This window comes from Portunus trituberculatus, chromosome 17 (genome assembly GCF_017591435.1).
Source record: "Portunus trituberculatus isolate SZX2019 chromosome 17, ASM1759143v1, whole genome shotgun sequence".
NCBI lineage: Eukaryota > Metazoa > Arthropoda > Malacostraca > Decapoda > Portunidae > Portunus > Portunus trituberculatus.
This window is the reverse complement of record NC_059271.1, coordinates 23287875-23302879: the sequence shown is the minus strand read 5'-3', so window position 1 is coordinate 23302879 and position 15005 is coordinate 23287875. Positions and strand designations below refer to the sequence as shown.

The following is a 15005-nucleotide window of genomic DNA, read 5'->3' as shown; positions in this document are numbered from 1 at the left end:
TATTATCGAGGAAAATATTATCGTGGAAAATATTATCGTGGAAAATCGAATCGTGGAAAATATTATCGTAGAAAATCGAATGGAAAACATTATCGAGAGCAATCGCATCGCAGAAAATACTATCGTGAAAAATCAAATCTTGGAAAATATTACCGTAGAAAATCGAATCGTGGAAAAACGCATCATGAAAAATATTATCGTGGAAAATCGTATCGCGGAAAATATTAACGAGGAGAATCGTATCGTATCGCATTGTAGAAAATATTATTGCAAAAAATCGTGAGGTTGATTATTTATTTATTTATCTATTTATCATATACTTTATAATATATATGTACTGTACCATGGTGTATTTTGTACTTCTCGATATTATTTTTTTCATTAATAATTCAAGACAGACTACGTAAAAATGAGAGAGAGAGAGAGAGAGAGAGAGAGAGAGAGAGAGAGAGAGAGAGAGAGAGTATAGGGAGGCGGTGGTGTAGTGGATAAGGTGGGATCGGGCAGACGTCCACGCGCACGTTCAAATCCACCACATATCGCCTTGGCACTTTGCTATTTGTCGAGTAGTTTAAAATCACCTACATGTCACCATGATACCCAGGTTCTAGATTAGCGTTTCCCAACCTGGGGTCCTAGCATTCTCTGGGGGTTGCTGAAATCAATTATAGCGGGTGCTGGGAAGTGATGCACACACTTCACTTTCTTTTATCCTTCTAATAATAAGACTTTAGTTACGGGTGCTGGACTCCTTAGACATGACAACAGGGGGTGCTATTGTCGGAAAAGGTTCGGAAACGCTGTTCTAGGTGGTTATACCAAAGATGCGTTTGGGTGGTGATATGAGCGGCCCTTATATGGATAGTACCACTATCAATTGGAAGCTGAACAGCGCTTCCAATACTCAAGTTACCTTCAGGAGCTATAGGCCAGGACATAAAAAAATAAAAGTAGTAGTAGTAGTAGTAGTAGTAGTAGTAGTAGTAGTAGTAGTAGTAGTAGTAGTAGTAGTAGTAGTAGTAGTAGTAGTAGTAGTAGTAGTAGTAGTAGTAGTAGTAGTAGTAGTAGTAACAAAAGCAGCAAATAATGTTCACGCCCTCTTCACAAACTCTATGGTGAGACACAGCCACGTTTCACTTACTCTGCGGACAAACTCCCCACATTTCCCTCTTTCTCTCCTCTCCCGCTTTCTCTCTCTGTCCCTCTCACTCACTGACACACACACACACACCCTCCTACTCTCCCTCCTCTCCCAAGATCTCTTTGTCCCTCTCACTCACTCACACACTCACACACTACCCCACTCTTTTCCTCCTCTGCCACGCTCTGTGTCTTTCTCACTCACTCACTCACTTACACACTGCCTCACTCTCTCCCATACCCATACTCCCTGTCTGTCCCTCTCACTGACACACACTCACTCACACACCCTCCTACTCTCTCCCTCTTCTCCCGTGCTCTCTCTCTCTCTCTCTCTCTCTCTCTCTCTCTCTCACTCACTCTCTTGTTAGCTAATCCAGTGTAAGCATTCATGATTTCATACCTATAAATTCGTTAATCTTTGCGTGGTGTATCTCGGCTCTTCACAAGTTTTGCAGAGTGTGCCGTTGCTCCACACCAATCCCCAGCGTGGTTTCTCTGTCTGGGTGTTGAAGATTTTTCTGTCTTTCGTCTCGCTTTGAATTTCACTTGAATCTTGCACCACGACAATGACTGATATGTTCTTTGTCATTACTTAGGAGGCTTGCCCATTTGCCTCGCCACTTCCCGGGACTGGAACCTGGACCCTCTCGTTTGTGAGCTGAGCGTGCTAACTACTACGTAGGCTACACTACGCGGTGTGCAAATGTTGTGTGTGTGTGTGTGTGTGTGTGTGTGTGTAAGACATACGGGAGGAAGAGGATTTATAGCTTTAATCAAAGGTAAGAAAATAATCGTTCCTTATAATTAGGTATATTTCAGATGTTGGTACGTTTTTTTTTTTTTTTTTTTCAAGATTTGGTACATTTTCTTCATCTGATCTTATATGATTAGCAAAAGCAGTCTGGCAACCTTGCTTACAGCTAAGTACTGAGAAGCGCTGGGGAATCTCCTGCTTGTACGCCGAGTCTGGAAGCGCACCGCTCATTTCCGACGCAGCACTCAGGTTATTTCCTGGTGAAAAAGTCTGAGTGTGGAAGGGCGTTGAGAGCATCATAAGGTGGAACATTACGCGTCTGTCTTTGTTAGAAAAGTGTCGTAGCCGCGAAGGTGCACGCTCCACTTCTCACACCACTGCCCCACGTGGAATATAGAGAAAGGTCTGCACAGTTAAGGCTACTAAAGGAATCTGTTTCTATAAGGCAAAGGTAGATAATATACACCACCATTTCCACACTATGGCCTCTCGTCCAGTAACTTCAAGACTAAACACTCTGCCAACATTCAACATCCAATTGGATGACGCGGATCTATCTATCTATCTATCTATCTATCTATCTATCTATATATATATATATATATATATATATATATATATATATATATATATATATATATATATATATATATATATATATACTCGTATATTATATTTTTATCTATTTACCATTTTTTCTGAAATTTCCTTCTACATTATTTTTAATTTAATGTTTTCTTGCATTGTCCACTTATGTGGAATTTTGGCTCTTAGAGTGCCAGTTTATGGAGTTCGTGCTGTACTTTAGCAGGTGAATCTCTTGATTCTTTAATCATACTACTGCTTCATAATGACTGCAATATAAGTTATTCCTGCTTTTGATTTATACTGATGAGTCTACAGGGCATCATTCGTAATTTACATATGAAAGATCATACAATTTGTATTTTCTATATATTCTGACGTTTTCACTTTCATTGATATCTATTGTCACACTAACCTGTGTAGTGAGCAGTAGATGAAAAAAGAGTGTGGTCATATTCTAGCCTTCTAAGGGAAAGTAATACTAGCCATTAGGTTTGTTGTTCACTGCACACACCTTGACAAATTATGTCAGCAGTGATTTACTTGGGTTAGGATGAATTTCTTTTCACATCCATTGCAAGAATTTAGAGGTTTCATGTTCAGGATCCCATTTTCCTGGAGATATTTTGTATATCTGTTGCAATATCTTTTTAGGTATTGAAAGATAAAAGGGAGAAACCTAAAAGTCCATTACACACCTTCCACATATATAGGGAGAGAGTTGGATAAGTGTTATTAGAAATTCCTTGTAAACATTCAAGGAAGGTAAGAGGAGTGATCTTAGAAAAAGGGTGTCAAAGATGTGTATAAGTAAGTAAAAGATATCTTATAGAATGATTGTAAGGATAAATTAGCAAAAAAAATATATAATGTCTTTTGGTGATTTATTAAGAATACTGACAACCAAACATGAAAAACAAGACATTCCAAGGATGGCACCCAGGGCAGGGGAAACCTTTTACAGCCATTCCAGAATTGCATCTGCATCAAAAATGTCTGTAGTCCTGAGGCAAGTGGTGTGAAAACTGCAACCTGAATGGGCTTCATACACAATCCAGGAAACTTTTATAGCAGTTCAACAACCTACTTTAAACTTAAGTAGAACAACCCGAGCCTATGCAGACATGAATATATGGTACTTGTTAAATCAGATGAATTGATGATCAAACGATGGCATCCCTTGAGTAATGAAAATTGTGCCACAAATATTATTTCCTTTGAAGTTGTGGCATATTTTGTTTGATAATAATAGCTGATTTTTTTGGTTACATTTTTATGTATATGAGAACCACAAATCTCACTGTGACCATGCAGTATCTTCAGCTTGATTGTTAATTTTTTCAATGACAAATAACCAAAACTGTATACTTTAACAAAAAAAAAAAAAAAAAAATTTAAATGAGAAAAAAAATGTAAGGCAAACATATCAATCAAATATATTTAGATTTGGTAAGGCAAACATATGAATCAAATATACTTAATATATTATATATGTCTTCAAATATTTAATCTGACAAGTAAATGTGAAAAAAAAAAAAATTCTGAAAACTTTGCATCATATCTTATATAATAAGTCCTTTATTAGCATTTATATATTCCATAGTGTATGAAGTGAGGAAAGGTTCATCCCTAAAAGAATGCAGATAAACAATGAAACCAAACAAAGCATGCCTCATGACATTAAGTTGGTTCCATTTTTATTTCAAAATATTAATTGTTTTTAAACAAAACAAAACAAAAAAATTCTTTATGAAAATTAGCCATAAAAATATACCAACATATGATTATATTAAACTGGAAATTTATGATGCTCATAACTGAAATCTTTCAAGTGCATACACATTTTTTTTAAGATAATTAAGGTTCTTCACTTCCTATTTACAGCAAAAAATTTGGTTCATTATAATAACATTGTAGCATTCAAATTATGTACTAGTAAATTGGTAATTTTTTAAGTCCTATAGCAAATCAATGTAAAAATATATTTCATCAGAAAATCTTTAAAATAAGTGTACAAGCCTTTTGTATTTCACCAGATAATCTATAAAATAAATGCACAATCCTTTGTATTTTATCAAATAATCTTTAAAACAAAATGTACATGCTTTTTTTAAACAATCATTCAAGAATGAGTTACATTTTGCAAACACAACATGACAGGATTCTCTTTTCTTACATTTCCCTTGCATTACAATGAATGTAGAAGTACTTTGTCTTCTTCAGGAGCTAAGGGGCTAAAAGTGTTGTGAGTGGGGAATATGAAAGCTGTGTGCCTTGTCTAAGCTCCTTGCCTTTTTGGAGAAGACAGCTTTGCTGTATGTATGTATGTACAATTATCATAGAAATAATCTGGAAACCATGAAGCAAGATCTTTGCAAATGTATTATCATTGTTGCTGTTGTTTGAAAAATACCATAAACCCATATTTCTCACATCATAGATATGAAATTCTTCAGATATATTACAGATTTGAAAATAACGTAAAAATTATCTCCAACAGGTTATCTGAATAGATGAGTAAGACCAGAACAGAGCACATCATTCTGATGTGAACATTAATAATACACTTGGTATTATGAATGTTCACTTCAAAATTATATGTTCTGTTATAAATACCCAATGTTTAGCCACTGTTTTACGCAGAGATGGTTTATCTATTTATGTTTCATGATCCACAAACATTCTCCTGAAATGCCTTATAACCAGAATGTCCCACAAGCTTGACACATGATGCGATGCTGACAAACCCAAGCCTATATAGTGCCATCACCAGCCTGATGAGTTGTCACCTTCCACACAATCTTAACTATAATCACATAAGACTACTGAGTTGCCTTTTTAACTTTTTTCTTTGTTTTCTTCTCCTTTTTAAGTCCATCCATATTGGAGCGAAGGAACTGAGCAAATTGGAGCTGGAACTTCATTGCATCTGCTGCAGAAATCTGCAATACAATATAATCTATAATTAGATGGCATTTTCCAATAACATGACTGGTACATCGTACCAAAGCCTACATTAAGGATACTGATGGAAAGAAAAGGATTGTTTATGAAACAGCAATAAATAAAAATGGTAAAATACATTCATGCTCATAGTCACACAACTTGTACTCCAATATTATATGCTCACAGTGTACAGTATTTACTCTGTTGTGATGAACAAGAAATTAACTAACATCACAAGATCCTTTCAGCTCATTTCTTATAATGGTTTTGAATTCGTAAAAATTTGTAATTATCAAGTCAAAAAGACTTCTGGCAAGTTATCAAAGTCTAAATAGTTGTTTGTAGAGCAAGGTATCTGCCATCCGGTAAACACAATGAAATCAATGTCACTCTTTCAGAGTATCACAGGCAGTGATGGTTAGTGACACAGCACTTGAAGGTATTGCTTACCACTGTACTTATTTTCTTCTTTTTTGACTTGGCTCGCACTAAACAGCTGTACTCATCAGGCTCAGGAAGAGGAGTAACCTTTGACATCTTTCCATTCTTCAACCTTCTTGGCTTGGGATGAGGACGAGTTCGCCCATCATCTGGGACAAAATTCTGTATTAATGTCTAATATAAGAGAACACAAAAGTTTGAAAATACACATTTTATTAGACTGACCTGGACAACAATTAATCAGATATGTACACCAGACATGGGCATGATTATGATTACTATTCAAAAAATCATAATCCATGGCTGTGACTACATAATTATAATCAAATCATAATCAAAAAACAAAACGTTTTTGTAATCATAATCAAAATTTACTCTGCAGTGATAATCAAAATCAAATCATAATTTTTTTTTATAATAATTAATGATTAAAATGTGATTATTATGATTATTTATTTGTTATTTCTATGAAAAACTTTACTTTCAAGTCAAGTGATAGTGAATTATTAATGAAATACTGTGGTATTTCAATAGTAATTCATTGCATGAGCGTATATGAATACTAAGATATGATATTCATTATAGCAAGCAATAGAGAAGTGGAAATATAAATATTGTGGTGAAAGCAACATGCAAGCTAAAAGGGTCACAAGAAGAAGAAGAAGCGGCTGAGTCGCCGCGAATCTCCGCCTTGTCTGTGGCCAATCTCATCTCTGCTTTATTTTTTGGTATTCCATTGTAAGATTTCACTTTATGCATTACAAAACAATCCTATCTTGGAGGCAAGGTTTGTAAAAAGCTAATAGAAATGTTGTTTTGTGAACATAAATGCATATATAAGACAGTTACACCACCTCAAGAGGTGGTGTTCCCAGCAACCTGAGAGCAGCATGATAGCAACCTCGTTACCGTCCCTCCAAGCATTAATGGATGCCATTTCGCGGCAGGAGGTTGCTCTGACGTTCTTCAAGTTTCTTGGATCCAGCTCCTAGCAGCCAATGAGCACTTTTAGGTGGGCTACCAACCTCCACCCACCAACAGCAACGAATCTTTGTGGATGCTATTTTACGAAGGTTGGTATGTGAGCAGGAGGTTGCTATGAAGGTTGCCTGTACCAACATAGACAACAACCTGCTTCTTGGATCCGGTCCTGGAGCTCCCACCTATCAACCAGCTGTGGAACTCTCTGGCGCGCAGTTTGAAATTGCATCTGGCACTCAGTTTGAAAATGCGGTTGGGCCAAATCGCGTATAAGCAAACCAATCGCGCAAATTAAATTAATCATATTTTTTCAGTTGTGTTATAACAAAAACATGTAAATCAAACACGCGTAAATCGAGAGTTACCTGTGTATATATATATATATATATATATATATATATATATATATATATATATATATATATATATATATTTTTTTTTTTTTTTTTTTTGCAATAAGGAAAACTAGCCAAGGACAACAATAAAAAATAATAGTGTAAAAAAAAAAAAAAAGACCCACTTGAAATGCCAGTTCCCTTAACCCTTAGGCCGGGAGCACACGAGCCACTCTGTGGTCGCCACGGCGTGGTGCTTCTCTCCTAGCACTCTTTTTGTACTCCATCATTAGTTAATATGTGATTTAAAAAGTTATATATATTACTGTCCTCATATGTAAAAATGTAACTAATGGATAAAATTTGCTTCCTATCTTTTAGGCATTGTACCATACTTAATCACTGCTTTTTTACAAATAATTAGCGAAATGTGATTATAATCATAATCTAATCATTCATGCACAAAAAGAAAGAAACAATCATAATAAAAAAAAAACTGCAAAACTCAATTAATCATAATCAAATCATAATAAAAAATGAAAAAAACAAGTAATCATGATTTAATCACAATCAAAAAAAGTATTCCAGACCATAGTCAAAATCAAATCCTAATAATCTTTCATAATCATGTCCATGTCTGTAATGTACAATAAAAATATTTCAATAAAAATTATTATTCAATGAAACAATAAGTAAAAAAAAATACCATGTTAAAAGATTTTGGATGAGTAGCTACTAGGAATAGGACTGATTCTTGATCATGGCAGACACTTCAAGATCATGTACTTACATCTCTTTATAGTTGTTACCACTTCTCCACTTGTCCGAGCATTGTGAAACATCAGTGTCAGCTCAGACATGAACTGAAAATATTAATGCTGTTAAAAATAATCTTTAAAGGTTTTCTGCTCTGGTTTTTGTCAGAGATAATAAATAAATAAGATAATATGCAATAATACAAGTTATTCATTAAATTAAGTTAAAACTAAGGCCTAATTGCATATCAGATTGAAACAATATATTAATTACATTTGAACATGTATCCTCTTTTTTTCATGTAATATGGAGTTTAGCCATGGGCAATAAAAAAGGAAGAAAAAAAAGCTGAGGTGCCAGTCCCTAAAGTCAAATGAATTATCCACAATTTGATAAGTTTTTAAACTTATTTCTTGGAGTATTAGTCATAGAAACAGGGAAATACATAGAAGACATGGAGTTCAGGTTTACCAAAGATAAAAGAATGAGAATACTGATTAGTTCTTGCATTAAAGAAGTGGATAGAATAGGATTGAGAATAGAAAGTCTTATGCAGCACGGCACCGAGGTGGTGATAAATGCAGTTTGCCTGAGAATAGTGATAAATGATACAAGAGATGCAACAATACAGCAAAGAGAGAGGCTGAAAATAGATATTAGAAGTGAGGAGCTAAAGATGAAATGTTTTTCATTTCACTGTTCCAAATCTCTTGTGTATACATCACACATTTCCAAGTTTTAAGAAAATAATTTTACTAGAATTAACCTAATGCTTTCCTTAACCTCAGCTAACAAGGATATGTAAACCTCTTAAAGCTACTTTTACTCTGATCTATGATTAGCGTTTGATAATACTTACCTATCTGCCTGCTCATCCACCCCAAAACTTGTTGTGTTGTAAATTAAAGTTCATCCTCTTCTTTGTATTACTAGAGAAAACTCTCCCTATTTACCGTAATTGTTTCATATAAAATACAAATTTACATTAAATTTTCATAATAACCTGTTAAATTCCATCAGATTACAATAGCAATATGAGGACCTGTCAAATAATTTCGACCTTATGTTGGAAATAGCCATACAACATTGAAGTCCAAGTCGAACAAACATGTGACTCTGAAATTACACATAATGCATTCTATTCCTCAATAAGATGTGTAAGTGAACAGGAGATGAAAGCTGCCACAAAACTGTACGACAGGATGCCAGGCTGTGGAAAAGCACCGTGTGGGTCAAACATGTCTGGGAAATTGTACAAAGAAAGCTTAAAGTTGGATTTCCTGCTCCATATGTGAATGAGGAAGCATACTCGTGTGCCCTAACACCCACCACTTCATTGCTGAGGTGCACGGCTGTCATCCTGCCTCAATGGACCGCACACGGCAGATCGGCAACACTTCCAACAGGTTCAGCAGCAGACGGGGCTTGATCTTGATCTTGCTGCTACAGGTGGCTCGGGATCGCTCCAGAGCCAGGCCTTTGGATCGGCTGCTCCTATAGAGGACAAAAAAAAAAAAAAAAAAAGTAGCATTTCTCTTCGTTAATGATCCCTACACCTCGCTCGCCACATTCTTTCCAGGTACAGCCTCATTGACCATCTACTAGACTCTGCCACCCTCAGGGATATACTCAGGGAATATCCTCAGTTTGCCCCAACACTGTAGGATGTTTATAGACAATAAGGTGTGCAATATGTGTATTTATTTATTGAAATACTTGTATTCTTGTTGTGTATACTGTCCAGAGTTATTTTTGTGATACTTTAACCTTAAGTCTTTGCCCAGAGGGTGGGTGGCAAGCCCCATCCTCCTCCTTTGTTGTAATTATTTATTAATTCAACAATAAATGTATCAATCAATCAATCAATCACAGCCTCCATCATCCTTTCACTCGTCTCTACACAGGTCCAGCAGCAACACCATCCATTCCCTTCCTGTCTTTCTCCACTCTTTCATTCCTATTATGCCCTAATTCACTCAAGATCACTTGCATCATCTCATGCCTGTCTCTTTCATACTACTCACATGCCAGCATGACATGCTCCACCGTATCGTCCTCCCCCATGTCACACATCTGACATACCATGCTGTGGGACTCAGACCACCTGTAGTTCCTTGCATTCACATCCATACATTGTGCCCTAGCTCGGAAGAGAAGGTCACCACCCAGGCTGCCATCATACCACCTTTCATATATCGGGGCTTCCTTTTCCTTGTACCATTCCAGGGTACTCTTTCATTCCATCCCATTCTCCCATATATTCAGTCCCACCCACTTCACCTCTCTCTGTGGTGAGAGTAGTGATCTTGGCCCATGTTGTACTACATGACTGATCTTTCTCCCAAATCTACTTTTTCACAGTCATATCTCCTGAAAAGAAAGAGAGTAAATGCTACCCAGTATATCTATGTAATACCATATTTTCTGAATGTGGTCAGCGGTTTTGATAACAAATTAGTTTTTTTTTCTCTGTCGTCTTCAACTTGGTGGTTTTATTTGACTAAGTTTGTATCATTTAGTTATTTCTTTATTTTTTCCTTCTATTTCAACTAAGTGTCACTTATTGGTTGATTCTTTTTATAATATTTGAGTTTTGGTACCCCGATGCCTGCGCAGTTTGAGGATAGTCGTGGTGGCCTTAGCGGCGCGGCACAAGTCAACAACACTTCATGGATTGTCGGGGTTATGTCTTCCAAACTAATCAGGTACGGCACTCATTACCTTCCCTTTACTGGGGATTGCTGTTTTTTTAATGAGTCATTCCCACTTGTTCCATTTTTGTGCCATTCTTTGGCTTGTTATTTGTCTTTTTTTTTTCTCTCTCTCTCAATCTAGTCTGCCTTTCTTAGGTCTTCCTCTGTGTACTAGATTGCTATTGGCACTTAAAGCATGCAGTGTATGGCAAGTGTAGTGTGCTTCATCTACGGCTTGCCATCACCTCAGTGTATTTTGTTCATAAGATATCCAAAAGGTAACTGGCCAAAATACGCGTGACATCGACACTATTATAGAAAATTTGCAAGATTGTTTTCAGCACCATTGCTACTTGATATCGTGAGACGGAGGTTATCACTGTCACAATAAACGTTTTCATGGACATAATTGTGAAATCGTTATGTGAAGCACTGATCATTGAGGGAAAGATTTACAAGTGAGATTCTTCTTTTGCCAAATGTGAGTTTCTCCTTAGTATTTTTAGGAAATATGAAATTTGTTCTTTTTGTTATGTACAGCCAACTTAACTTAAACAAATTTTATTTTAGCTAACCTAACCTTAAAAACTAATCTACCCTAATCTAAACCTAGTCTAACTCTTTCTAGCATGCTGTGTTGAATTTCAAAAGAATCAATATGAATCTTTGATAGCCTAGCGGATGATGAAGAACTTAATAAACATAAGTACAGTGAATATACTACCTCAATATGCAGTTGTGTCATGCACTACTGATAAGGATTGTTAATAAAGATTAACCAAGATTTAGAGGTAGTGTGCTCGTATTGCTTCAGTAAACAACATCCCTGACATTGCAAAGCCATGCCTATTTTGGCATTCTCAATGTACAAGTCCCACCCACTCTCCTTGATTCCCAGATCCCCCTTTGCAGCTCCTTCACTATGTATATTACTTGTCCTTCACCCAGCTGACTTCATGTCACATATATGAAGTCACGGTATTGGTCAACATGGTAAAGAGAAAGAAAAGAAAATAAGTGGAGGAAATGGGATTAAAACAGGAGATAGAAAGAAATGGATAATAAATAGAGAAAATGGAAATAAAACAGGAGGGATAGAAAGAAAAATGGATAACAAATAGAGTAGTAGGAGGATATTGCCATGTGGCCATGTGTGTGTGTGTATTTACCTATGTAGTTGTGTTTTACAGGAAAAGAGCTATGCTTGTACTGTCCTGTGTCCATACCTATAGTCATCCAGTTTAGCCTTAAAGTCATGAATATTTCTTGCTTGAACCACTGTTTCATACAAATTGTTCCATATTTCTATGCTTCTGTTTGGAAAACTGAATTTAATAATGTCTTTTTTACTTGCAGTCTTTTTCAATTTCATGCCATGTCCCCTAGTATTTCTTGAGTCCCAAACATATAGGTAGATCTTCTTTGTCAGCCGTGTCCATCCCCTTCCATGCCCTATATATAAGAATTAGGACTCCTCTTTTCCTCCTCTGTTTCAATGTTGGAATATTTAATATCTTAAATATGTCCTCATACATTAGGTCTCTCAAATTTGGAACCAATTTGGGTGCAGCTCTTTGAATCATTTCTATCTTCCTTATATCTTTCTTATTATATGATGACCATATAATGGCAACATATTCTAGTTTAGGTCAAATCTTGTATTCTGTTAGATTTTTCAGTATCTCTTCATCTATAAAGGTAAATGCCCATTTAATTTTTCTTAGTAACTCATATGCTTCCCCAACTATATTTGTTTGTTACATGTTTTTCTGGTGATAAATTGTCATTTATCGTAATACCCAGGTGTTTCTTCTCTTTTGTTTTCTGAATTTTTACCCCTCCCATAGTGTATGATCTCTTGTCTTCTTATGCTTTTCCCTAGTTCCATCGCTTTGCATTTCCCATTTCTTGTTTCACGTATGTATCGTATTCAAATCTTTTTGTAGAATTTCACATGTCATTTTCCACTCATTTCAGTAACTCTGCATCATTTGCAAATAAGCTTATATAACTGTCCATCTCATCAACCATATCATTGATATACACTATGAATATTACAGGGGGTAGAATTGTTCCGTGTGGAACTCCACTTATAACTCTATACCATTTTGATTCTTTACCTTTTATCACTGTTTTCATTTCTCTGTTTTTTAAAAGTCTGTTATCCTATCCAGTACTTTTCCTTGTAAACCACCTATGTTTTTAATTTTCCATAGCAATATTTAATGTGGTACTTTATCAAAAGCTTTTTTTTTTTTTTTTTTTTTTTTTGAGATCCAAGTAGACACAGTGTACCTGTTCATCCATCTCCTGAATTATATCTGTTGCTCTACCATACTGTAGAAACTCATTAAGTTTGTGATGCAAGATCTTCTACTTCTGAAACCAAATTGTCATCCAGTTAATAATGTATGTGACTCTTCTAGCTGTTGCATCCATCTATCTTTATCCATTTTTTCTACTATTTTTGTAACAATGCTTGTTAGGGACTCTGGTCTGTAGTTCAATGGTTCTTCTTTGTTACTTCCCTAAAAATGGTACAATGTTTGCCCCTTTCCAGTGTAAAGGGACTTTTCCTTCCTAAAAAGAACATACTATGATATTATATAATATCTCTACCAGCCGGTCATGACATTCTCTCAATATCCAATCTGACACCCCATCTGGTCCTTGAGCCTTATTCATATCCAAGGTTTTCATAATCTTTGTGATTTCCCCAATGTCTACATGGATCTTCCTCATTTCCTTGTCCTTGTGACCTGTTTATGTCCCTTCAAACTTGTTTTCTTTGGTGAATACCGTTTGAAAGCACCTAAATCACGTTACCTCTTTTCTAAGTTTATCACTCTTTCTATTAAATCATTGAGGCTACTTTTCCTGATTTGCATTTTTACTTGCAGTTCTTTGTTCATCTTCACTAAATCTTTTGAAAGGCATTCTATGCGTTTCTTTTATATTGCTCAAAGTGAAAGCCATGGCCGCATCTTTTATGCATACTATTTACTTTTTTAAAATTCTTCCCTTACAGTATGGAGACAGGACCCTGCACTTATACACAACCCTACTGCTCTACTTCACATTTCTAAGCAATTGCAGTGGTTGCTGGTTTTGTTTACTGGAGATGTGTGTGTGTGTGTGTGTGTGTGTGTGTGTGTGTGTGTGTGTGTGTGTGTGTGTGTGTGTGTGTGTGTGTGTATTTACCTAGTCAATACGTATTGTACAGGGTTCGAGTGGGGCTCATAGTGTCCTGTCTCCATGTCTCCATTTATCTAACTTTTCCTTAAAGTTATGCACATTATGTGTTATAACAACTTCATTATCAATGCATTCCACTCATCTACTGTTCTGTGTGGAAAACTGTACATACTTTCCAATATCCTTCACACACTGCCTCATCCTGATCTTCTTTTCATGCCCTCTTGTCCTTCCATCTTCTGTCAACAGCACCAGGTCTTCTTTGTCTATCTTTTCAGTGCCATTGACTATATTGTACATTGTTATTAGGTCCCCACATTCTCTTCTATCTTGTAAGGTTGGCAGTCCTACTTCCTTCAGTTGTTCTTCACATGTTAGGTCCTTTAATTCCAGCACCATCTTTGTAGCAGCCTTCTGTATCCTTTCCAATTTTCTTATATCTTTTTAGAGCTTGGAGACCACACCATTGCTGCATATTTCAGCCTTGGATGTATCATGCTTGGGATGATTTTTTTCATCATGTCTTTGTCGATATATTGAAATGCCACTCTTATATTAGTCGAGATTTTATATGAGCACATCCTCCACACATATATTATCACTAACCATTATTAGCACTCCTTTACCTTTACCCTTCCTGTCTCTTCTCCAGCTATTATATCCCTCTTCTTTAAAGTTAACATGCATCTCGGCTCTTAGTTTTGTTTCAGCAATGCACATTACTTCCAACTTTTTTTCTTTTAAATAATCCCTGATCTCTAACACAATAGATAACAACCCATCTATATTAGTATAGGTCACTCTTAATTTCTTGCCTCCTCCATGACTTTCTCCTTCATCCATAGGTACCACTTCTTTAGTCTCACATCTTTGTTTCTTTATTTCCTGTATCTCCTCCTTTAATCCCTGATTGATTACACTAACCTTCTCACATATGACTAATCTCAGTCTCAGTTCTTTGTTTTCTGTTATCAGTCTGTCCGCTTGTCCATTAAACTCGACATCACATCCTTCATGTATACCTAAACTCTCTTTTCACCTTGATCAACCTCCTCATATTGCCTCTTTTGTCCCTAAATCCAGAAAAGTCCTTGTCCATAATATCCTCAGTCAATCTCCTCAGTCCAACAGGTGTTTCAATAAACTGTTGGTTTTCACAAGATGGCGTATGTTTTG

General features: G+C 36.0%; 1 protein-coding gene across 1 annotated transcript; it reads right to left on the bottom strand.

The window, feature by feature from the left end:
- Positions 1 to 3352: 3352 nt before the first annotated feature.
- LOC123505220 (signal recognition particle 14 kDa protein-like) lies at positions 3353 to 9423 on the bottom strand. The gene is made up of 4 exons (XM_045256401.1): positions 9271 to 9423; positions 7976 to 8048; positions 5879 to 6018; positions 3353 to 5424 (listed from the first exon to the last, which is right to left on the bottom strand). Exons 1-4 carry the CDS (start codon positions 9298 to 9300, stop codon positions 5305 to 5307), a joined length of 363 nt encoding a protein of 120 aa, XP_045112336.1. The 5' UTR covers positions 9301 to 9423; the 3' UTR covers positions 3353 to 5304.
- Positions 9424 to 15005: the final 5582 nt, after the last annotated feature.